Below are 25519 nucleotides of genomic sequence, written 5' to 3' on the forward strand. Positions count from 1 at the left end.
GTGGGAAAGCGGATGAATTTTTGCCGCACATTGATATGCTTCTTAAAGAACCAGAGCTCGGGGAACTTGCTGTTTCTAGTAATTTTCAATTTCTTATAAAATTGATATACGAATATGCTTATCGAAGCTATTGATGTATAAAATATTCACGAGTATAATTATATATTTTTGTACGCAATAAAGGAAAGAAAAATTGTATGCATAAATATCGACTTGCAAAGCAACGATACTACTATTATCACCACTACATTATTATTTCTATCTTACTAATGACGCATTAAAATTTTGTCGTTAAGTTCGTTCATAATTATTTATGTCGATTGCTGTATCGATTTTTTTACTCACGTTATAAATTGATATAAAAAAATATCGTATCCTTAAAATATAATATAACTTGATACCTTAAGTCGCTTTAGTTTTATTGAACAAGATCCTCATATGTTAAATACAGCTAATTGTAAATATAAATAAAGCGTTACAAATACATTTATAAATATCTTTTTTTCCGCTGAGTTGTATGTATTTTGCATCCTTATGATATATCTCACTTGATCCGGTAATTTACATTCCATTTCTGGAACACGAAAATGAGATATAAAAAATAAAAATAGAAATTTATGTAACGAAGAAAATTTAGATCTTGACTTTTTTATTCGAGTATAGAGACGTTACCTGCACATTTGTAAAAGGAAGTGGCGTTTTGTATACGGAGATATATGTGAGGGCAGCGTATATCAGTGCATGTATAATTGTCGATTAAGTTAATCTCCTTATGCGCATTAAGCTGTTGACATGCCATAGTTTCTTCACTATTGAATTGATTCCAAGAACAAGCTTTTATCGTTCCGTATCCAAAATTATGGACCTGACAGAAATGTCAATAAATCATGAATTATTTGTCAAAGTATATAATTCTGCCAAATAACATCATTTCATTCTATGATCAATAGTTGATCAAAATTAGAAGCATTTCGATAAATTTTTCGTATACACTGTCGGCCAAGAGTTTGAGATCTCTCTCATTAATTGAAAATGTTTATTGTATAAAATAAAATCGCAAAGTGTGCATTATAATTTAACTAATTTATAACATATTTAACTCATTGAGTCCTAAGAAGCCCCTAGACACTTGTGTTTTAACGCAATCTTAATAAAAATTTTTAGATCGCAATTTATATTTAGGAATAAAAAGAATTGCTCTTTCCAAAAATCTAATTGGTGAGATAGGATGGAAGATATAAAAAAAAAAAATAAAAGTGGTAGTATTATACCTCGAAAAAACCTAAGTAACAAGTGGTAGATCTTTATATCTCGAAAAATCTCGAAAAAATCTAAGCAGTAGTATCTTTATTTCCGAAAAATTATAACCCAAGTGATACACGTCTTAAAATTATGTTACCTTATCAAAAAGAAGAGTCGCGCTTCAAGTGATCTATTACAATTACAAAAAAAATGATATCTCTTTAAATTAGAGCGCCAATTACAGAGAGAACATGTATATTGCCTCAAAAAATAATTGTTGCACTACTTTGAAAAATCTTTACATTGTGTAAATTAGAAAAGAATGTATAATAACAATTTTATAAGATTAAAAATTTTATTTAAATTTAACAAGGGAATACAAGATATTTAAATACAAAGTTATTTACATGTGTATTTTTTAATGGCCACAAATAATTACAGAGATAACAGTACAAAATAAAAATATTTTATTAAAATACATAAATTTTTCTTGTAAAAAAACTTGGCGCTGCTAGACCTCAAAATTTTAAATAAATAAATAAACTTATTCTATACTTAATTATAAGCCGCATTATCCGCCGTCCGCGTAGTCACGCACACCCATATCACTCACTCCCACATCCACGCTGATAATCATTTAATATTACTCCCATCGCATTATTTTCTGAATTATTTTTATTTATTGTTGTCCTTATTTATTTAAAATTTCGAGGTCTAGCAGCGCCAAGTTTTTTTACAAGAAAAATTTATGTATTTTAATAAAATATTTTTATTTTGTACTGTTACCTCTGTAATTATTTGTGGCCATTAAAAAATACACATGTAAATAACTTTGTATTTAAATATCTTGTATTCCCTTGTTAAATTTAAATAAAATTTTTTAATCTTATAAAATTGTTATTATACATTCTTTTCTAATTTACACAATGTAAAGATTTTTCAAAGTAGTGCAACAATTATTTTTTGAGGCAATATACATGTTCTCTCTGTAATTGGCGCTCTAATTTAAAGAGATATCTTTTTTTTTTGTAATTGTAATAGATCACTTGAAGCGCGACTCTTCTTTTTGATAAGGTAACATAATTTTAAGACGTGTATCACTTGGGTTATAATTTTTCGGAAATAAAGATGCTACTGCTTAGATTTTTTCGAGATTTTTCGAGTTATAAAGATCTACCACTTGTTACTTAGGTTTTTTCGAGGTATAATACTACCACTTTCTTTTTTTTTTTAGGTAACAACATATACACTACTATACGTGTACTTGGCGCCTTTTTTTACCTTTTTTTAAAAAAGGTAATTTTGTGCGGATATCACGCCTTTTTGTAGTATATTACGCATTGTATAAACAGTATGTACAGGATAAAGCTATTTGGAGGTCTAATACTACCACTTTGTTTTTTTCGAAGTTATTTTTACGTCAGACATAATTTTAATTCATCCAATTTTTATTATGTCTAGACATAATTTTTGTCCAATTTTTATTATGTCTTGACATAATTTTAATTCAGCAATTTTTATTATGTCATGACATAATTTTAATTCTGCCGCTAGGGAAATTTTAAGTCGATTGTTATGAATCAAGCTTGAATTTAATATTTAGGTGTCCCAGGTTGCCGATGACGAGGTCCACATAGCGCGTTCTATAGTTTTCGGTGTCTACGTGTATTAATACCTTGAATTCGATGTCCACGTGTCCCAGGTTGCCGATGACGAGGTCCACATAGTGCACTTCGTAGTTTTCGGTGTCCAGGTGTAATAATACGTTGAATTCGATGTCTACGTGTCCCAGGTTGCCGATGACGAGGTCCACACAGTGCGCTCCGTAGTTTTTGGTGTCTACGTGTATTAATACGTTGAATTCGATGTCTACGTGTCCCAGGTTGCCGATGACGGGATTCAGATAATGCGCTTCATAGTTTTCGGCGTTCAGGTGTAATCGTACGTTGAATGCGATGTCTACGTGTCCCAGGTTGCCGATGACAAGGTCCACATAATGCGCTCCGTAGTTTTCGGTGTCTACGTGTATTAATACCTTGAATTCGATGTCCACGTGTCCCAGGTTGCCGATGACGAGGTCCAGATAGTACGCTTCATAGTTTTCGGTGTCCAGGTGTAATAATACGTTGAATTCGATGTCTACGTGTCCCAGGTTGCCGATGACGAAGTCCACACAGTGCGCTCCGCAGTTTTCGGTGTCTACGTGTATTAATACCTTGAATTCGATGTTCACGTATCCCAGGTTGCCGATGACGAGATCCAGATAATGCGCTTCATAGTTTTCGGTGTCCAGGTGTAATCGTACGTTGAATTTGATGTCTAGGTGTCCCAGGTTGCCGATGACCGGATCCAGATAGTGCGCTTCATAGTTTCCGGTGTCCAGGTGTAATCGTACGTTGAATTTGATGTCTAGGTGTCCCAGGTTGCCGATGACGAAGTCCACATAGTGCGCTTCGTAGTTTTCGGTGTCCAGGTGTAATGATATGTTGAATTCAATGTTTAGGTGTCCCAGGTTGCCGATGACGAGGTCCACATTCTGCGCTCCGTAGTTTTCGGTGTCTACGTGTATTAATACCTTGAAATTGATGTCTAAGTGTCCCAGGTTGCTGATGACGAGGTCCACATAGTGCGCTTCTTAGTTTTTGGTGTCTAGGTGTATTAATAACTATAAATCTGAATGGGTGCGTTCAGCCGATACTCCGCTAGCCTAGCAATCGTGAACAGTCGCTTGTTTTTGCCCGTTTCCTTTCATTTTAATCCAGTAGGTCAAAATATATATATATATGCCTATTTACTTTCAAGTTAAGAAAAAATGAGTAAAGCATGAATTGGATTTTTAAGTAATATTGCACTGAAATATTTAAAAATTGTATACATGGTCTCTCAAATTTTTGGCCGACAGTGCCAAAAATTTTTTTGCAATCTTATTTTTTTTGTAGGAGACAAAAAATTATATAATTCTTTAAAAATACTGACTGTAATTGTTATCTTCATATTAGCTGTGTGTTGCGAATGCAACATGTATGTAATAGATTTTGAAGGACTTATGTAATTTTCTATTTTATTCTTGAATTTTGATGGTTCTTCTGTGTCAAGTTTCGACACAGTTACTGGCTTCAGAGTTCGCGGCACTAAAATATAATGCACGAGTATTTATTACAAACATATTATAAATATGATTGATTTGTTTGCAATTATTTGTTTTGCAATAATTATACAATACTTACACGTTGACAGGTATTGTGCGATGGTATCGATATTAGGGCCAACTATTAAACGATCTTGCTCTGATAATACAAACGGTTGAAAAATACGTGAATTGTATTCCGACACATAATATAAAAAATATAGATCTGTAATATTATAAAAATGTTGACTAAAATGTAATCGAGAATATCTCCGCTATATAAATATATTTATTTTGTTCTCGTTTTATATTCTCTTATCTTTTTTTTCCAAAACACGAGGGGATGTTTATTTACTTGTGAGCAAAATGACCCCTGTTGAGCTGGCCCCCCTCTCATCTTGCAGAAATTAAAAAACAAGCACAAAATTACAAGCTATTTATGAGCTTTCAAAGTTCATATCCCGCTAATGAAAATTTTTTAGCTCGTCACATTGGGCAGCAATTTAATATTTTTTGTGGGGGGGCTGAGTCAACGCCCCCCCCCATCACTTAAAAATAGAAATATTGAATCAAAATCTTTGCGGCAGAATTAAGAGCTATTTATGATGAGCTTTCAAAGTGATATAGTTTCGATTTTTGAGCTCACCCCTTTAATCCCCAAGCAACTCTTTAGGGGAAACCGGGGCAAAGTTGTCACTATTTTTTCGGTGCCGATTTTTAACAACAAAACAAATAATTTTTGTAAAATGTGGTATACCGTTGTAAAGAGTGAACCCTTAGCTACAAAATTTATACGGACATTTTTGGTCTACGTCACTTTGTTCAACTGGTATAGAGTGACAACGACAAAGGTGCAAGAATTGAAATGTCAAAATTGCCGGGGTGGAGTCGTCACTCCATTCTTGGACTGAATTTTAAATAAAAATTTATAATTTTGATCATGAAAAATAATAGGATACATTTTATTAATTATTTTCTAATAGAAAAATGGAAACATTAATTAAAAACACGATGGCGGAAAATAATTGCAAGAAAAGCGCACACACTTATGTGCCCTACGCTCGCACGTTTCTCGTCAGCTCTATTCTGTTATCTCTGAGCACACGCAGCACATATTATCAAGTCCTAGTCGGTATCCGACCACTGCTGCTTCTTTGACTTTGATTTTCGCCCGAACCTTCCATGATATGGCTTGGTGACGACTTCGCCCCGGACACAAGTTTCAACTTTGGTCGCTCATAAAATATTAGAAATCAATGAAAATAAAAAAACTTCACTGGATTCGTGTTCAGCATGCATTACTCTTTAGAATCACTTACTTTGAGATTCGGAGACATAAAAATATTTAAGATATTACAAATTTTTGACGCGCAAAAAATTTTACTTTTGACTTCCGAAAACACGTTTGTTTCGATAAGAATCACAACATGCCACATAACCTCACTAAATTCCGTTGATCACGTGGGCACCATAAGCCGCGTTTACAGTATTAAGGAGGTTCGATGGCTTCATCGGGACGCGGGGGTTCTGGAAACAGCGCACTAGCGTTTGAAGTAGTGGGAATGAAAGGGATTGCTCTGATTGGTCGCCGCGTGTGTATAATGCGTGCTGCTGTTCACGTCGTTCACGACCGTGGCAGTCTAGCAAACAAAAAATCAAGCAATTTATGCTTTAATAATTAATTTTTTTTACGAAATGTGCGGTAACCTTCCCCTTTCTTTCGCTCATTTATTTGTAAATTATTAAGTTACATGTGCATATTTTTCTTTCCTTATCATTTGCATTTTTTCTTGCACTTATTTCATTTTGAAGGTATATGCAATATATCATTTCTCATAAAAACCTATGTTAAAAATGCAGCCAGTTCCATGAAATTTTAATATGTTGTTTTGGAATGCAAAATAGAATTATGTGAATTTTTTGGGAATTTTTTTACCGTCCCGTTTTGAAAAAAATCTAATCCAAAAATTGTACTTTTTAAGTTTTTGGAGTAGATTTTTAGATAATTGCAATGACGACTCCGCCTTGGTGACGACTTCGCCCGTTCTCCCCTAATTGATGCAACTCAAGAGAAAAATGTTGAGAAAAGTAAAAATACATCGTATCGTGGATGTAGCGTATAAATTCAAAGAATAAACTTAAAATACGTGCATTTTGATTATTGAGCTATAACCCCTTTGCGAAAAAACCACATCTTCCCGGCATAACAGAGAAATGTACTTAAAATGAAAGAAATTAATTATTGTATGACTAAATATATTGTTTACTAATTTATGAACTCGCAAAATATGCGCATTTCGATTATTGAGCTAGAATCCCTTCGCAAGAAAACCACCTCACAGCCGGGAAGATACTTGGTGGTTTTTTTGCGAAGGGGTTGTAGCTCAATAATCTAAATGCGCGTATTTTAGAAGTTTATTCTTTGACTTTATACGCTACATCCACGATACGATCTATGTTTACTTTTTTCAACATCAAAAATCGAAACTATATATCACTTTGAAAGCTCATAAATAGTTCCTAATTCTGCAAAGATTGATTCAATTATTCTATTTTTAAGTGGTGGGGGGGGTTGAGTCAACGTTGACTCAGCCCCTCCCCCCTACAAAAAATATCAAATTCTTGACCAGTGTAACAAGCTCAAAATTTTTAATTTGCAGAATATAAAAGCTCATATTTGCGGGATATTACAAGCTAAATAGCTTGTAATTTTGTGCTACTTGATTTTTAATTTCTGCAAGGAGAGTAGCTCAACAGAGGAAATGTAAAAAGTAGCGATGGCGGATTAAGTATTTAAGTCTTACAAGTAGATTCGAATCTGTTGGCATAGTTTCAAACTCTGTATTATTACTTAGAAAAATAAAAGCAATACTTTCAAATAGATTTAGACGAAATGGATTTGAACCCTCTATGAGTATTTTGAAAAACAAAGGATATTATTTCCAAGGACTCGAACGTGGATTAAATAGGTTCGAATCTTTTATGAGTATTTTACTAGAAATTTTATGTTTCTTCGAATCAAAACGTTGATGTAAAGCGATAATTATTACAATATATTATTTTTTGATAATTAGAAATATTAGATTATTGATCGTTGAAATTAAATATAATAAAAATATGATTAAAAATATAGAATAATAGTTACTTAAATTCCTTACAAATTACATTCTTTAATAAACTAACAACTTTATGCTTAGAAGTTTTTAATACTATACTTGTATATAAAAATTCGATTCTTTACGATAGAAACATTATAAATACATTTCGAATTCTGCAAGTACTCATTCTAAAAATCCGAAAATTCGAAACTGTCGAGATCGATTACTTTGCAAGTAGGAATAATGTATGAAATATTACTTTTTATGAATTTTACTTGAATTCTAGAAAATAAAACTTGATTATCGGATTTGACTCGGATTTTCAAGTATACATATATTGAACTTGATCTCTTTTTCAGTAAAAGAGTACATCAGAAATGTGTTTATTACCGGGATGAAGATGCTTGATCTCTTTTAATAATTTTAAAATTGTCTGTTGCTCTGATTCAGAGAACTGAGCTAATGGAGCTAATATCACGATCGCTTGACCGAGACTCTCTATTGTATGTTGTTGCCATCTTGCTTCCCAGGTTTTATTCAGATAATTGGATATTGCATTCAACGTTGTAACGAGATCTATATGCGTAGGCCCTGTATAAATATATGTAATATTAGTCATACTGGACAACAAACGATATATGACAACAAACAATATAGAGAGAACTTGCATGGAATATTCCTGAAGTTAGATATAGCGTAATAAGCAAGACTAGGACTGCTTGTTACATTGAGCAACCATTGTCCTGATATACCGTGTAAAATTCCCATTTTTGAACTATACATCGATACATCCAAGTCATCTATTAGTGCTCTAATTATAAAAGGAAGATTAAAATAGTTATCGATTTAATTGCGATTAATAATCATTATCCTTATTAGGTACGTTTGAAAAATAGTAAACAAGTCCACTCGTCTCGACTTACGCGACCAAATCCATTGTGTATTCCTCAGTCCAACTGCCGTCGAATACGATCAACGCTTCTACTTGTGGATAACGTTTTCTGTTTCGACAGAGTAATTCTGTCAGGAGGTGATCGTTTGCGTAAACTGAGAATTTAGCAATCGCGTGATCGACTAGTCGTTTAAGAGCTTCTGGAGATTTGAATACGATATCGTTATGGTAGGCCAAAAGATGAGATGCGGCGTATGTCTGTTACAAGTGATCCGTAATAATAGAGTTTACACTTTGACTTGTTTGGCGCATGTTGTATTTATATATTATATTAAAATGCGTATATAGAAAAAAAACCTGCTCGTCCAAAAGCGTCTTGGACACGACGTACGAGAAAGCCTTCTTCCTGTCACAGACTTTGATGTTTTCATTAAATAAAGTTATACCGTCATCTGAGTAATACATATCAAGAATTTGACTCAAACGAAGACTGTAAAAGTCGTTCACCCAGGTGTGCACCTTACTCGCTATAATGAGACCTATGAATCAAAGGCGAAAGGGTAGTAAATAGCGCTTGTAATCATATAATACCGTACTTTTCTATAATAAAAGGACGTGATATATTTGTCTGCAGATATGTTTACCATCGATATCACTGATTATTTTAGCACGGGTGGCATCAAAATAGCCATTTTGATTTTTTAAATAATAAACACCGGGACGCATAGTGTTATTCCAAAATCCAGTGGCTCCAAGTTGCATATCGGAGTCTAATATAGGTCCTTGATATACTACCATCTCCGCTAATTCACCTGAAAAGTTTATCTCATTTTTCGATTTTAATTTCAATTAAGATTAAAGATCTAAAATGACAAGTGACATTTCAATTTAAAATTATCCACCTGCAATTGTTGTTAGCCATACGTTGTCTAATTTTAGATCTGGCTTAGGCGAGGAAATATATGACATTGATCTATCATGAATCATTTCATTTCTTGGTATAATAAAGTCAACTTCTTCGATGTGAGTTACGCTAGCGATGGTAACAGGCCTTTCTAACGAAAGAAAGAAAACATTTTGTAAGAGTTAAATATATATTTGAAATTTTTGTTATTCTACTTTTTATTATTCTATTATTGTATTTTTTGAATTATTTTTTATTGTGATGTACAGTTGTAAAACGAGCCGCATGGCCAAATCCGCTGAGAACAGTTTTTTAAAGTGTCTGCTGTAAATTTCGTCGACAGAATGCTAGCAGAAATATAACAGATGAATCAGGGCATGTATTATGAAACTTATCGAAATGGATTCCGATCAGAATTATTCTGTTTTCTCTAGAAAACACAATAGAAATCTATATAAGGAAATAACTAAATAATTCTGATCGGAATCTATTCAGAAAAGTTCCGCGTTCTGCTAATGGAATATAATGGCAGATTGACTGCGGAAACTTAGCAGAATCTGTTGTTTAAATGATGTACCTATTCCATTGAAATGTTTACAAAATGATAGATTCTGCTCGATTTCAGCCGACAATCCGTGGTCGAATTATATCAACAGACTCGGCAAATCACAAGTAGATGATACAGGATCTGTTACAATAACTGAGCAAATCTGTTATCAATCTGTTATCATACTGTGGATAGTTTGCTTGGGGAAATAAGTCTCTTAAGTTTCTAAAATATTTTTACGAATACAATACCAAACGTTTCTGTGTTAACGATTTGATTTAATCCAACATTCTGATGTTGAAGGGAAGCAGCAATGGCTCCTATAATAGCACCTGGAGCAATAGTTCCATACGACGTAAGAATCACTCCGTATTCCCTCGGACAATTCCATAGATTAGCAAATAAAACTCTATCTATATCACAATTCAGTTTAATTCAAAATTTTTTATAAAAAGTATATATAGTATATAAAAGTATTTGAAAATAAATGGCATAAAAACGCATTACTTGTTAACTTTTGACCAATCTCTTCACATAATGTACTCGTGCCGCGTGAATCTTCTTTCATTATTGTATTTGAGATAGCTTGATGTAAAGTGCACTGTTCTATCGCTGTGAGTGCATCGAACGGAAAAAGTTCCGGTTTTCCTGGAACCATTTCCTTTATCAATTTATATTTGACACTTTGTCTTCTAGACTGTCCAAAAGGAAGTATTCCATCCCTTTCTTGTACATCTTTATAATGTTTGATGCCATCAAGCTTAAATCTAATACGTATGAAAAAAGGAATATAATATATACATATGCATGGAGTATAATACATATATAGGGTAACTCCGATATATACGCCGCAGCTAAGGGAAACTTAATTTATCGAGTACTATTTACTATTTACTATGTTTAAGGCAAATGAATTGTACCAATAAAAATTTATTTATACTGTCTACTACTATATAAAAAAATAGAAATATAAAATATTTATTCTTTGTATTTAATTGAAAAAACTTTTAGAAACCTTTGCATTTTTGCCATGTATCTCATAGAGGTGGGATAAATGACATTCATGGGTGAAATATACGCTTTATAAAAAATTACAAGTAATGATTATAAATAAGGCAATAAAGTATATCATATTAAGTTATAAAATGTGTAAAAAGTTTATTAAGGCGTAAGAATGATAAACAAATTATAAAACTGAAAGATTTTAAAAAGAAAATAGAAGAACGATAGATGCATTAAAATTTATTGTTATACAATAAAAAAAAAGTAAAAAAATAGTGCAAATTAGGCACTTGGCTTCCTCATAGAGGAAGTGATGTCTTAAAATCACGGTCTTACATACAGGTCTCTCAACTCTGATGTGTGTATGTGCCAAATTTACCGAAATTTCTATAACTCTAGAACTAATTAACCAAATCTTAACGAATTGTATATGAAATAAAGGTAGAATTTTCCGGGGAGTACTATAGAGTGTATAGTTTTTTGTTACCGATTTTCTGGAAACCGTTTTTTTTTATTTTTCTAATTTTTGAGTAAAAAAATTTGACGAAGCAAAAAGAACCCTTTGATTATTAGCAATTTGGATAAACTTCCGAAAACGGCCCCCCTCCGATTTCGATGAAGCTTTGTGAAAAGCTTCGTTTTGGGTCAAAATGAAAGCCCTTAAAAGGAATTTTGGCGACTCCTATGATAAAGCCATTTTTTTAGATAAAATGATAAAAAATATAGGAAAATCTTCATAATTCTACAGGATGTTATAAATTGAATATATACTGTTTGTATTTAAATAATCAAGGTCAGAAGCTAGTATGTATATATATAAACAAGCTTGTAAAGCGCGCCACGAACCCATGTGACATCTCGTTTCGCGTGAAAAGTGTATGCGTGGGGGCAGTAGGTTCCGCCCCCCTGCGGGGAGCTCCACATCTTTTAAACTTAGACACATAGTGTGCCTTACAAAGTACATGCGTGAACTATTTCGGGACTACCGCACCTCCCCCGAAAGCACGGGGGGGGGGGTGTGCGTGAACCTCGGTTCGCGTGGAAAGTGTATGCGTGAACTATTTCGGTACTACCGCACCTCCCCCGAAAGCACGGGGGGGTGTGCGTGAACCTCGGTTCGCGTGGAAAGTGTAATATATTACAAAGCATATTATTTATGTATTCTGCTGTAAGTATATAATAAAAACATTAAATCATTAAATACAAACAGTATATATTCAATTTATAACATCCTGTAGAATTACGAAGATTTTCCTATATTTTTTATCATTTTATCTAAAAAAATGGCTTTATCATAGGAGTCGCCAAAATTCCTTTTAAGGGCTTTCATTTTAACCCAAAACGAAGCTTTTCACAAAGTTTTATCGAAATCGGAGGGGGGCCGTTTTCGGAAGTCTACCCAGCAATTTTTATTAATTCTATATATTCTTCAGTTTTTTTTCTACCCTTATTTCATGTATAATTCGTGAAGATTTGGTTGATTAGTTCTGGAGTTATAGAAATTTCGGTAAATTTAGCACATACATACACACATACACATACACACATACATACACACATACCGACATTTTTTAAAATAGCGATTTTTCAACGTTTTAGAACATTCTGAACACATTGGCAAAAGCAACTAAAAAAAAATTTTTTTTACGAAAACAAAGCTTCCTCTATGAGGAAGCAAAAGAAGGAAAAAGAACACACAGGAGATTTTGATTTTTACGGAGTATATGTACTAAGTATGGCATAAATCTTGCACGCTAAAAATGTCGATCGTATATCCTAAACAGGTGGAATTTACAAGATATCAAGCTAAACAAAGAATATAAGAGCTATGCACTTGTATTTTGCTGTATTCCATCCTTTACTATCCCTCTACACTTATGTATCATGAAATAAACCTTTTACATTCCCTATATATAGTAATCATTTTACGTAGGTCGTAATATTTGATCGCGCTACTTACTACGGTGAGAAATCGATTCAACTCACGACGGTTTCGTTAATATTAATAGTAAGGAACTGAAATTACAACACAATACTAATATGGCGTAAAGGCACATAACAGTGTAATTGCGAGCAAGTATCTTTTTTCCTTCTATTTTTTCTGACTTCTGCGGCGTAAATCCTTGCACGGTACGTGTAAATACCGGAGTTACCCTATGTACACATACATTGCACCAACGCAATAATGCAATACACAAAGGAAGATCCAAAGGCCTTATAAACAAGTTGAGTTTATAAATTTACACAAACTTTACAATTAATATTATACATATACAAATATTACATATCAATAATATTACATATATGTTTTCCTTTCCATATATTCCTACTTTTCATACATTTTAAATATAACATTTAATAATTTATCAATTCTTTATCGTATATAATATAAATTATAAAATTTGTTAAACTTATTCTTGGTAAAAATATTTCTTAAAGTTTACGTAATTTTCTAGAAATTCTATTTAAATTTCAGAATTTTTCACAACTTTTAATATAAATTTTATAATTTTTTAGAAACATTTCACAGATTACATTTTATATAATATACATTTTATATAACATTTATATAACATTTTATATAACATTTTATATAATATACTAATTAAAATGCTTTTCAAAAATGTTGACAAAGTGTCTATAAAAAATTTACGTCACGTACACTATAGATTTTAGTACTGGTAGTGAATATGGGAACGTATAGCCCTCTTTTCTAAAATTCTTCCTACATGTGAATTCTAAAATATTCTAAGATTTCTCATTCTATATTTTCCGAAAATACATTCGCAAGACACGACATTCACGTTTACACGATATTCTTATATGTTTATAATTAGAAAATCGGATATTATTAAATCGATTAACAATGTAATACATAGTCAATAGCAAACCAAATATTTTTCAAATTGTTTTTCTCAGAAAATACGTACACATTGTATGTTTTTTACTAAAAAAAATATCAAAATAATTTATAAATCGTTCTGTTTCTTAAAGTTGTTTAATTATTATGCAATACATATGTTTCAGTCTATTACTTATAAAAATAATCACGTCAAAATAATAATTGTTTTATAAAATGTCGCGTTTATTTTTTGAAATACTTAAAAGTATATTATAAATATTCAAATTTATAGATTTTTCAGTCAGATTTTTTTGCGATAAAATTATTATATTTATTTATTATTATAATTTTTCGGAATATACATATATGTTGAGTACCCTCAGAATATTCCAAATTAAATTAATATATGTGAAATATCTTCTGACTATGCAACGATTATGCATGCCCTTTGAATATTCTTGAAAGATTCAAAATACGGATATGAATAGTGTTTTTTTTTTTTTTTTTTTTTTTTTTTTTTTTTTTTTTTTTTTTTTAACTAACATTTGAATATACTTTTACATTCTGCAAATATTTCTGAATATATCCAGAATATTCTTAGAATGTTACTTCAGAATTATTATTTCATTATGAAATTCGTATGAACGTTATTTCTATGAATATTTCAAGAATATTTAGTATTAGCCTAGATGTTATTTATGAATTTGATTTACGTCGAAAGCTTCGTACCTGTGCATCAGGGAGGATGACATAGTTCTGATATCCATTGTAGAGTAAGAATATGTCTCTGCTTTGCGAATGATATCCAGCAGGACGCGCATGTTCATGGGAAGATGAAAATCATGCATGTTATTATTCACGTAACATTCCTTAAACTCGTCCGGTATGCGAAGTTGAGATTCCGTTGGACTTATTCCTGGGGGAAAGTTTGAGATGTTGACAATTTGACGCCGAATATTCATATTCGTCAATTATCGTGTTTTATTTAAATGATTCGCACCACACCCTCGTTAGCTTCTTATCTTACCATAGAATATAAGTAAAATTATGAAAAAAATCCATCCTCTTAGTGACAAGATATTGCCGCTCAGTATAACGCTCATGTTTCACCTGATTCGTATACTTTCCAATGACTCACGCACACATCCATTGTGCGAGAAGATATAGTAAGATTACGTTCTACTTTAATGCTGATAAGATAGCTGTGACTGCGCAATCTGCGCTTGTGTTAGATTTATATATATTACGAGTTGAAATTTTCCCTAAGAAAGAAGTATTAGCTCGACTAAAATTACATCTGTTTAATCTGTTTAATTGTGTTAAATTCTATTAATGTGTGCTCTTATCTCTCGTTTATTAACAAAATTTTAATCCAATTCTATTGATCTGACGGCAACATGGTGCGTCCAAATGCGGAGGAATGATTGTCAAATAATTTTACATGCGATTTCGTGACAACTAATTTTACAAAGTAATATAAATCTCATAATATATTTATGAAACGATTGGATTTCGATCTGTTCTCTAATAAGGGTCATGTCTACGATCGAGTGGGGGTAGATTACTCATAACATATCGTATCTTATCTGTTGATAGTGACGGTAGGTGTTATTATGTCTCTAAAAAGGTGTGGTGTAGTACCTCGTTAAGTGAAACCGAAGGGTTAGCGTGTCTTTCTTACATAAAAGCAGTAACAGCGTGAGAGAGTCGGGTAAGTTTCCTGAATTTTCAAATGCACTTACATTTCTTTCTCTGATATTAACTTAAATGGAAATATTTGATTCGGAGGAGACGAAACTATTCTATATTTTCCGTTTTTTACAGTCGCAAAATGATTAGATTATATTCCTGGATTATTCTATTTACTCTTGGTAAGAAATTTATTATTTCAATTTACGATGCGCAATTAATTTTGCTGTACAATATCCCTGGTGAAAAATTTTCTTGAAATTTTGCACATCATATTTCAGAACTCATATAAATTTTATAATTTTTTAGAAAATTTGTTAGACTTTTTATACAAATGGAACACTTTTCAAAAATGTTGAGAAAGTCTATAATCTCTTTTTTGAAATTCTTTCTATGTGTCAATTTTGAAATATTCCAAGATATCTCATTCTACAATTTTTGAGGAAAACTTTTAAAATCTGAAGATGTTAAGATATTTTTTTTTTAGAAATCTATCAATTTAAAACATGAAAAATTCTTCAAGATTATTGCAAGTGTAGTATTATTGCAAGTATATTATGAAAGTGTTTCTTCACCAGGAATATTTATTAAAAATGGTTTAAAGTTAATTCAAGTTAAAACATAAAAAACTGTCGATATACGTATGTATAATAAAATTTATTAATTTGCATACATTTACATTTTTTTTATTTGTAAAAATGTAACTTTAAATATTTACTACATTTGCTTGACAATTTACGGAAAAATTAAAATATGACATGTATAAATACAATTGAAATATATGTAAGAGTAATTATATTATAATTGTGTAAACAATGTGATTTAATCTTAATTTTAATTACGCATACTATTTTAGGCGTTTTTGCGCAAGAAACTATATATCGAAGTGTTTCATCAACTCTCAAAGAATGTTACGAAAATAAGTATCTTTTAGAGAAAGATAATAGATTACCCCATACTTTGAATACATTAATCGCAATTCTCCAAAAAATCGAGAAATCGGAATCAAGCAGGGATTTACGAACCTTAACTGTTGGGATTATGCACAGGTAAAAGAAATTCTGATTCTCACATATATAATAGTGTCATATAAAAGATATATTCACGTGTAAAAGTTTCAAGAATTAACCCTTAGCTGGCACACTTCACCAGAATCACATAGTTGGCCCTCTGGGGTCGTTTCAGACCCCACCACTAAAATGCTTACTGCGAGGAAGGTATTGATTTTTTTACTTAAAAAAATTCCAAGATGGGGCGTGTTCCTATATTCACTGCCAGTACTGAAAATCTATAGTTACGTGACGCAAACTATATATTTTCAGCACTGCCAGTAAAAAAGGAACACGGGGATGGTCTTCGAATGTTGTTTTAACAAATGTCATATAAGGTTATTTTGATAAAATGTAATATTAAGTATGAAAAACATTGAAAAACGTAAAAGAAAACGAAAAAATGATTTCACTCAAAAATTCATAACTCTTATATTTTAACTTTTCCATTTTTTAGTAACTATTTTCGTACTATAGGGAGGCTTAAATTAGAGCTGAACTAGGCTGGAGCATTTAATACTCCGCACAGTGTCAGCTAAGGGTTAAGTTTGATGTTGTTGAAATGCATATTAATATTTCATTAAAAACCATAGATTTCGCCAAGATGGAATAGAAAAAAATCCAAACGTAATAGAGCAATCTGGTGTATTGCCATATAGAGCAGCTAGCCAAGCTCAAAAATATGTAGTAATAACTCGCTTCATACCCGAAAAAACGGACCTTATTCGTTGGGACAACATACTCAATGATATCGAAAGGGTATAAGTTTGACAAAAGACCATACACAACCTTTTAAATTTTTAATGTATAAAAATATATAGTATAGTTTTCAAAAGAACAGACTTTTACATTTGACGTATTTGATAAAAAGATTTTCATTTAAAAATATTAATTATATGTAAATGTATAATAATCATATATAAAATGATTATATATAGATGCAGATTATATATAGAATATTGTGTAACCGTCATTTTACTTTTTGTAAAAAGAAACAATGCACAAATTATTTCTCTAATTATTCTTCTTATTATTTTTTTTAATATATGTATATATGGTCAGAGATTATACAAGAGAAAGAAAACATATATATATGGACATATTTTATATATAATTATATATATTTATGTATATTTTTATATACAATTTTTACCAGGTATAAAAGTTTATACAGCATTTTATTTGGCGGATATTTTTGCAGTGCACTCTTCATTTTATGCTGTCTAGCAGTATTGAAATCTTTGAAAGAGGGGACGAAAACACGGTATGTAGATACACCGACAATGCTTATAGAAGCGCGAGAAGTGTGACTTATTCTAATGGCACTTATTCTAATACAAATTTGAATGTGCACGATGATGTCGAAACCTTAACACCCGAACAAATGTAAGTAACACAATGTAACATGATGTATTGTGAAAAAATAATGTAAATCACATAAAAAATAATTGTTTTCAATATTTGTTGTATTGTTGTAAAATTAGAATATAACGATATTGTAATATTTATTGCTATGAAAATTGATAATTAATTATATAATTATGTTTATTTTCGCGTCAGTCGTGTTGATAAAAAGTATAAACAACGCATTGTAAAAGTTACAAATTATTTTTGATTATTTTAAACTGTGCATACATTATATAATTATTAGACATACAAAAACTTATGTGTATAACAAATTTATGCTGTTAGTCAATTAATTTTTAATTAATTTCAGTTAGTCAATTTTTTTATTTAAAAGATTATTAATATTCCATATCTAAAAAAGAGTAATTAGTCCAGTCGCCAGGTCGATTGAGCATTTTTTCGAGGTTGATGGCTTAAGTTAATGTTTTTTTATGTTTTTTGGGTCGTAGAACAAGAATCTGTAAATAGTTTTTTCGTAAGTCAATGCAATAAAAAGTTATTAACAATTTATTTGTTTAAATTGCACTAGCGATCAAACTATGCTCCTATAAAAAAATGAACTGGAGAAAATTTGTTCCTCTTTTCACCACGAACAAAATGGCGTTTGAATTTTTCCAAAATCTTGATTATTGACGGAAATATGTTAATTTTTAAGTAATTACTGCCTACGCGTCGCGGAATACTCTAGGCGTGCGCGCTCGCGCTCAATTGTATCGTTAAAACAATTAAAACTCTGAACTTGTCTAAACTTGTCTTGGTGGTACCATTGAGCGCGAACGCGCACGCCTAGGGTACTCCGCGACGCGTAGGCAGTAATTACCTAAAAATTGACATATTTCCGCTAATAATCAAGATTTTGGAAAAATTCAAAGGCCATTTTGCTCGTCTGAAAAGAGAAACAAATTTTCTCGAGTTCGTTTTTTTATTGGATGTATAGTTTGATCGCTAGGGCAATTTAAACAAATAAATTGTTAATAACTTTTTATTGCATTGACTTACAAAATAGTATATTACAGATTCTTGTTCTACGACCCAAAAAACATTTAATCAATCTCGAAAAAATGCTCAATCGACTTGGCGACTGGACTAAATATAAAACACAAACATAGGTAAAACGACAACTTTTATAAAAGCAACTGCATTCAAGCTGTATAAAATTTTTTCAAATTGCAATCCGCTTCACTAAAACATTCTTTAAATAGAAATGTCGCTATTATCACCGTATAATATCATATATCAGACTGTTTCGGGATAATAAAAATTTTATTTCAATCTTTACTATACGCGATATATTTTTGGAACATACAATAAATACATCTGTAGGTACTTATTTCTGAAAATTTTGGTTGCGAACATAGCGATGTTATCACCAATAATAAAAACGGAGTTACTGAACACGTGTTTCATCCAAACGCCTTGTATCCGGAATTACCGCCGAATCATCCGAAGATAGCTCGATATCTCAACCTGCCGCAGCTAAGCAAATGTCCTGTGGAGAATGGCGTTATAAAAACTAGGTATATGTAGATTTTATATATAAATTTTCATATAATCACACACACACACACACACACACACACACACACACACACACACACACGCGCGCGCGCGCGCGCGCGCGCATTTGTCCTATAATGAATTTTATTATATAGGTGGGGTCCTGTTTCTGCCGGGCCACTAATTGCTGGTATAGCTGCTGGCTTGCAACCCGAATTTGTAAAGCTCTCAGATGTATTTCCTGAGGAAAAGAACGAAGAGAGAAAGGCAAATCTATCAAGATTATTATTGGATAATAAATGGATGGCAACTATAGCTGGTAACAAAGCGTTAATTTTTTCTTGTGTTAATGTTTTGTACTGTTTTATATGTCAAAAAAGATGTTCAAGAAAATTGATTAAAAAAAAAATTAGCGTTAAATTGATGTCACAAACTCATCCATATATTTTTCAAAATTATTTTATCAATTTTTAATTATTGAATACATCCATTGCAGCAGAGAGATTATACAATTTTACATACTCGCAGGTGATTTAGCTGAAATTACTTTAATACAAGGCCCTACAAATGAGAAGATTAGTATAGGTGTAAACGGCATGTGGAATTCGTCGGCTATGCCCCGTTGGTATTTCTTGAAATCCAATCAGAAATTACAATTTACCACGGCTGAGATTAGAGGTGACATTGACGGATTAATTCTTGCTAGCGAAATTGAAGCTTTATATTCCAAAGTGCCCACTTTGAGACTGTCGCAGATTTTGGATCAGTATTATAGCTCCCGCGGATTGTTTAATTCCTCAATTAGAGCATGCGATCGAAAAACATTATTCCAAACGATACCAAAATCGATAATGTCTGCACAGGTAATATTGCATAATATATTATAATATATTATATTTAATATATATCATATAATTATATATATATATATAATATATATTATAATATATATTATATATTATATATATATATATATAATTATATATATAAATATTATATATAATATAATTATATAATATATTATATTATACACTGCGTAATAGATTATACAATCAATTCATTAATTTTGATAAGAAGAAATTGTAAATAAGATCGTTGCACAGACGTATAAAACTTTTAAAAATTATAGATCAAATCTTATGGATGAGGCATAGATTAAAGAACTTTATTTATAGGCGTACACTGCTTCACTAGTTTTGGAAGAATATCTGCATAGAGCTACAATAAACGATGATAGGATGCAAGAATTTGCGGCACAAGCAACAGACGAGCTGTCTCGTTACGTTGGTAAGTGTATTGGTATTTAGTATTTTGCGAAATAAAATACTCAGGGACAAAATAAGAAGTAAACTGTAAACCGTATAACTTTCAGGAGAAATGAATAAGGATTTAACATGTCAATCTGAGATGGAAAATTTTAACGACGTTATTCAAGTCGCTATTGATCTAACAATTATTCTCGATACAACGTGGTCTTTTAACGCGATACAACCAATTATTGCGTAAGTATAACTTACACGCATATATAAGCCATCTTAGACAAACATAATTCTGATGCACAAAAAATATACTTTATTTTTTTTTCTTGATAGAGACATATTGGATAATATCAAGATAAATCCATATAACAGTCAATTTACAGTTATTAATGGCCGTGATGGCGGTATCATGATTAATACTACCAACAGTATTTTAGACATCGGTTATTATAATACAACCCATTATACGAATGGTATGTTTGTATATTTACATGTTAACATATGCGTTAAACGATTATATCCTGTTACGAGCGATTTAAATTGAAAGTAATTTTTTTTCAGTTACTAGCGGTTTCGATCTTCCTAAATCACTTGACAAATTACGTATTTTGCAAACAAAGAAATTGAACGATGAACGTAATGGTCTTGGACAAGCAAAATCTGATGTAGTTTTAATTATTCCATATACATCATCTCTTTCAAGTTCCGACAAGGAATACTGTATAGAACAGATCAAGCAGATGCGAGAGAAAGTACCAGGTAAATTGCTTTTTATAAAAACTGCATACTAAAATTATTATATCGATCAGTTCAGCAATATTCCATACCTTTCTGCGATAATGTAAATTTAATGAGGCTTGATTATCGATATTATTGCAGATGCCACATTACTTATATTGGCTTACGGATCAATAGACAAATGGGCAGATCTTGTAAGAGATCCGTCAAATGATTTATTCTCCACAACCGCTGTAGGTGATATAGGAGGTTCAGCAACGATCGCTAAATTAATTTCGAGAATAAAACAAGGTAGACAGATAGACGGATATCATTTCTTTTGAAATCTACATAATTCTACAATATAATTTACTGTATTTTTATTTATAGTTCCACAGCGCTTAATCAATACGCAATGTGGAGCCGATTATTCTTCTGTTGGATCTACCAATTCGTTTATCGATTATATTGAACCGGCAACAGTTGTTTCGTACAGACTTCATCCCAATTATTTCTTTTCCACTGACAGCAGCCATGTTTCTCAGATAAAGGTAAAATTTTTCTTACACAAAATGTAAGAAATCATAATTGAACATGTTTTCTCTTTGAATATGTATTATAAATAAATATTTTTTTAGATCAAAGGATCCGGTTGGGGTAATCTAAGAATATGTACATCGCGACGTTTCATAAATATTAATATGACAAGTAGCTCATGTGAGTCGATAAATAATGATGTACATACTGTTACATTTTCCTGCGGTGATGCTGGTTTGATACATCTTTGTGATCCATTATATATAACAATTACTGCTAATTCTTCAGTTACAAATTATCAATGTACAAGTAAGTACAAAGAAAGTTATAAAATGAGTTAAATTAAAAAATCTAATAATTTGTAGCAACTGTTAAGGCCTTCACACACGAATCGACGGAAGACGTAAGACGTAAATTGTAAGGAAATCCATCAATCAGAGTCGACTATTCCCCTCTTTAAGAGGGAAGAAGAGGGGAATAGTCGACTCTGATTAGTGGATTTCCTTACGATTTACGTCTTACGTCTTCCGTCGATTCGTGTGTCCAGGCCTTTAACGTCCCATTTTTAAGTATACATATTTTTATGCTAAATGAATATTGTCTGATCGAGATGTTATCTTTTCTTATATATCTCTTGTTTATATTTTTTTAGAGCCAGACGTGTGCAGATTTGCTCATATGATCGAATATACCATCTCCTATGAGAATCTAGTATGTGAAAGTAGTGCAAGCATAAATATACTAAATATTTTCGTTTTAATCATAAGCATGATATACATGTTTTTGTAATAAATGATACAAAAAATGTTACACAAGTTAATTTTCCTTAACAAATAAGATAAATGTGTTTGAACATTAGTGAAAATAGAATTAGAATTGTAAATATCACTTAATACTGCTCTTTTGTGATAGGGTATAATGCGAAATATTTTGTAGTCACTGCATTTGTCTATGTATAATGACACACTGAAACTTTCAAAATAAGAAAGTGTTGTAAAACTGCTTGCATAAATAAATCGATAACAAATAAACGGTATTGTTATTTTAAATAAAAGGTTTACAGAGAGTTACTGTATGGTCCACTCCACAGGCAACCTTTCTCACTTGAGCCCCCACTGCAACCTGTTGCAAGAAGACAAAATATTACAGACGGAAAATTTCCATTATACATGTACATATATAATATATATTATACATATATTATATATATGCATACTGTATACATAAGTATAATATTGCGTTGTTTTATGTCCTGTTTATTCTTTTAATCATGTTTTATTTGTGATATATATGATAATAAATTTACCCTTAAAGGAAAAAATTGATCTTTTACATGTCCTAATCCCAAAGATCCAAATTTATTGCAACCCCACATGTACAAATCTCCTGAATTAGTTAGCGCTGCCAATTGACTAATCCCACAATATACATTTGTTACCTAACAAAGTGTGAAAACTTTATTAATGTACAGTTTATTAGTTTTTAATGAAAAATACTTTTTAATGTAATTCAAATTTTTTTAATTACCTTGACAGTACGATTATATATATTATTGCCAAACAATGTAGGAGGAATTATAGTTGGTTTTAATACTTTCTGCACTTGAGGTCCAAGACCGAGTATACCATATCCCCATACATAGACATTACCATCATCTATAATGTAAATGCACAGAAATTAATACAAAAAATATTTAATACTTTTAAACAGGAACTATAAATAATAATCATTAAAACAATTGGTGCATTAACGTTGTTATAACTTACTGTTTAAGACCATGCAAAAACTTCCACCTGCCGCAATGTCTATAGTGTGTCCTAATTCCTGTGTATCTAATTCTGTAGCAATGTTTATTTGGTAACTATTTTCTCTGACTGGTAATTGACCATACTCTGAATTACCCCAACCATACACTTTTCCTTTATCTGTAACAGAAATATTTTAATTTAATTTAATTTTATTTATACATATAAAATTATCTGTAATCTCTGACAAAAATAAATCTTTATATGCCAATATATATGCTATGTATATGCTAGACCAAGCAGTCAGTTTCTAGCAAAGTTGAGGACAGAAAAACTCTGAAACAAAAAAGCTCTTAGATACATTTCTCTCTTCTCTTCTCTTCTAAGGTAACCTGTAATCTTACGTGTTATCTTCTTGAGTCACAAAAAAGAAAAGAGATGGTTATACTCAAAGATAATTCTTGTAGCACAGTTTCTTTTACAATTATCTATTTTACAGATTTTACAAGAAACACTTTAATTGTTTTCCCAATTATATAAATATTTGGTTTAGGTCTAGATATATTTGTTACATACCACTAAGAGCTAATACACAATCAGCGGCACAAGCAACTTTAATTATACGTTGTCCTGCTAGGTCACCCTTAACTAAACTCGGTCGATGTTCATTTTGGTAGTGTGCAAGACCCGTTTGTCCATCAGCACCCCAGCCAAATGTGTATACTTCACCTGTCTCTGTCAAGAGTATGCTGTTATATAATGTTAATGAGAAAATGCATGATAAGAATTGTAAATGCTTAACAGTGAAGTGATTTTATACCTATGATCTTGACCAGCTGTTACTGCAATAATTTTGTTCCTTTTAACATCAGGTATACAATGCACAACCATACTTTTCTCATAATTTTCACTCAATATAATTGGTCTGCCACATTGGCCATATGCATTATTACCCAATGTAAATAGACCTTCTGTTGTCAATATTAATAAATGTGCTCTTCCAGCAGCCATACCTATAACTTTAGTCGAGATATCTTGCAACGGCAAGGTTATGGGTCTTGGAATAAATGCCATATTAGGAATTTTCTCATTAAAGTTATGACCTATTATAAAAAAAAAGATAAGCTATGATTCTTAAAATCAAAATTTGCTCCTAACAGGCTACGGTCAACATGACGCTACAAATGTTTTGAAGCGTTCTTCTTCTCTTTCTTCTTCATTGAAAGAAAAGAGAAGAGTAATGCTTTGAAGCATTCGTAGCGTCACGTCGACTGTAGCCACAGAGACAAATAATACGTCATATAATATTAGTTAAAGTAGTCTTAATTACCAAGTTGTGAATCTGTGTTTATGCCAGTTCCATAAACAATATTCTTATCCGAAGAATGCACAGCATAAGCTGTAAAGCCATATCCACAAGCAATATCTGTTACCTTATGTCGCTCGGCAAAGGACAATCTTTTTGGTTTTGAAAGATACGAAACGTTATTCTTTCTCAATGCCCTTAGTTCACCAAGAGCACCATGTTCCGCAAGACCCCACACGTACACTCTGCGGTCGTCCTCTTGACTTATTGGATATTGGAAAACTACAAACAAAAAATGTGATTTCAAGTAATCTATCAATTTGATTTGCTGATATAGATATATTTAAAATGAATGTTTTCTAACTTGGCAAAGTTTTAAGCTCAGGCTTTGAAGGTACGGACTTCTGGTTGTCTAAATGCAAATTTTTAACATTTCTCGTGAGTCGTAAAAGACAACTTCTTCCTGCGCTGAACATTTCGGTAATTCTTCAGTTTAGCTACCCCAGCACAGAAATCGATGAAATTAGGCTTATTCGACGCGTTTTTGCACGAAATGAAAGAATCTGGCAGAAAAAAGTGTCGCTCTGCCCCACGAAGCGAGATATTAATCGTTAAAGTTGACAGGAATCAGGTTATGGGTGTTTCCGACAAGTAGTCGG

The 25519-nt window shown here is 31.6% G+C and overlaps 4 protein-coding genes across 8 annotated transcripts in view; 2 read left to right on the top strand and 2 right to left on the bottom strand.

Moving 5' to 3' along the window:
* The window catches only part of Nup133 (nuclear pore complex protein Nup133), a 49788-nt gene extending 49316 nt beyond the window's left edge, over positions 1-472 (top strand). For 2 of the 3 annotated variants that reach the window (XM_077400499.1, XM_077400498.1), the window contains exon 6: positions 1-472. In XM_077400499.1, the coding sequence (XP_077256625.1) occupies positions 1-134 (134 nt within the window). In that variant the 3' untranslated portion in view covers positions 135-472. The other variant, XM_077400497.1, reaches the window with a different exon arrangement.
* LOC143894332 (uncharacterized) lies at positions 399-14792 on the bottom strand. 2 transcript variants are annotated; one of them, XM_077400502.1, is made up of 14 exons: positions 14682-14792; positions 14384-14570; positions 10318-10577; positions 10062-10223; positions 9262-9414; positions 9004-9171; positions 8717-8898; positions 8391-8617; positions 8136-8278; positions 7858-8058; positions 4470-4595; positions 4219-4373; positions 673-865; positions 399-574 (listed from the first exon to the last, which is right to left on the bottom strand). In XM_077400502.1, exons 1-14 carry the CDS (start codon positions 14755-14757, stop codon positions 435-437), a joined length of 2373 nt encoding a protein of 790 aa, XP_077256628.1. In that variant the 5' UTR covers positions 14758-14792; the 3' UTR covers positions 399-434. The 2 variants fall into 2 exon arrangements, with proteins under 2 accessions (XP_077256628.1, XP_077256629.1); XM_077400503.1 differs by lacking the exon at positions 14682-14792 and having other exon boundaries at positions 10318-10458; positions 14384-14504.
* LOC143894330 (uncharacterized) lies at positions 14784-22930 on the top strand. Of its 2 annotated transcripts, XM_077400500.1 has the most exons (17): positions 14784-15125; positions 15251-15365; positions 15479-15525; positions 16200-16392; positions 16986-17151; positions 17594-17778; positions 19158-19316; positions 19452-19615; positions 19825-20159; positions 20472-20583; positions 20669-20798; positions 20889-21028; positions 21117-21314; positions 21435-21584; positions 21663-21823; positions 21911-22118; positions 22462-22930. In XM_077400500.1, exons 3-17 carry the CDS (start codon positions 15486-15488, stop codon positions 22596-22598), a joined length of 2478 nt encoding a protein of 825 aa, XP_077256626.1. In that variant the 5' UTR covers positions 14784-15125; positions 15251-15365; positions 15479-15485; the 3' UTR covers positions 22599-22930. The 2 variants fall into 2 exon arrangements, with proteins under 2 accessions (XP_077256626.1, XP_077256627.1); XM_077400501.1 differs by lacking the exons at positions 15479-15525; positions 16200-16392; positions 16986-17151 and having other exon boundaries at positions 14784-15365.
* On the bottom strand, positions 22549-25519 carry LOC143894333 (RCC1-like G exchanging factor-like protein). Its single transcript, XM_077400504.1, has 8 exons — positions 25225-25519; positions 24885-25142; positions 24375-24657; positions 24131-24303; positions 23576-23734; positions 23337-23464; positions 23116-23247; positions 22549-22931 (listed from the first exon to the last, which is right to left on the bottom strand). Exons 1-8 carry the CDS (start codon positions 25334-25336, stop codon positions 22854-22856), a joined length of 1323 nt encoding a protein of 440 aa, XP_077256630.1. The 5' UTR covers positions 25337-25519; the 3' UTR covers positions 22549-22853.

This window comes from Temnothorax americanus, unplaced genomic scaffold, assembly GCF_048541705.1.
Source record: "Temnothorax americanus isolate GAGA-0224 unplaced genomic scaffold, ASM4854170v1 Scaffold136, whole genome shotgun sequence".
NCBI classification, from domain to species: domain Eukaryota; kingdom Metazoa; phylum Arthropoda; class Insecta; order Hymenoptera; family Formicidae; genus Temnothorax; species Temnothorax americanus.

What these genes read in the sequence shown, in the direction of transcription:
- LOC143894332 (XM_077400502.1), bottom strand. Translation starts at nt 14,757, where the DNA reads ATGAGCGTTATACTGAGCGGCAATATCTTGTCACTAAGAGGATGGATT. An exon ending in AATAATCAGTGATATCGATG is followed by an intron (nt 8,899 to 9,003) that starts GTAAACATATCT and finishes TTTGATTCATAG; the next exon opens with GTCTCATTATAGCGAGTAAG. An exon ending in GATCAAGCATCTTCATCCCG is followed by an intron (nt 4,596 to 7,857) that starts GTAATAAACACA and finishes ATAATATTACAG; the next exon opens with ATCTATATTTTTTATATTAT.
- LOC143894330 (XM_077400500.1), top strand. Translation starts at nt 15,486, where the DNA reads ATGATTAGATTATATTCCTGGATTATTCTATTTACTCTTG. An exon ending in AATCGATAATGTCTGCACAG is followed by an intron (nt 20,160 to 20,471) that starts GTAATATTGCAT and finishes CTTTATTTATAG; the next exon opens with GCGTACACTGCTTCACTAGT. An exon ending in TACAAATTATCAATGTACAA is followed by an intron (nt 22,119 to 22,461) that starts GTAAGTACAAAG and finishes ATATTTTTTTAG; the next exon opens with AGCCAGACGTGTGCAGATTT.
- LOC143894333 (XM_077400504.1), bottom strand. Translation starts at nt 25,336, where the DNA reads ATGTTCAGCGCAGGAAGAAGTTGTCTTTTACGACTCACGAGAAATGTT. An exon ending in ACAGCTGGTCAAGATCATAG is followed by an intron (nt 24,304 to 24,374) that starts GTATAAAATCAC and finishes ATTATATAACAG; the next exon opens with CATACTCTTGACAGAGACAG. An exon ending in ATCAATTTTTTCCTTTAAGG is followed by an intron (nt 22,932 to 23,115) that starts GTAAATTTATTA and finishes TTCTTGCAACAG; the next exon opens with GTTGCAGTGGGGGCTCAAGT.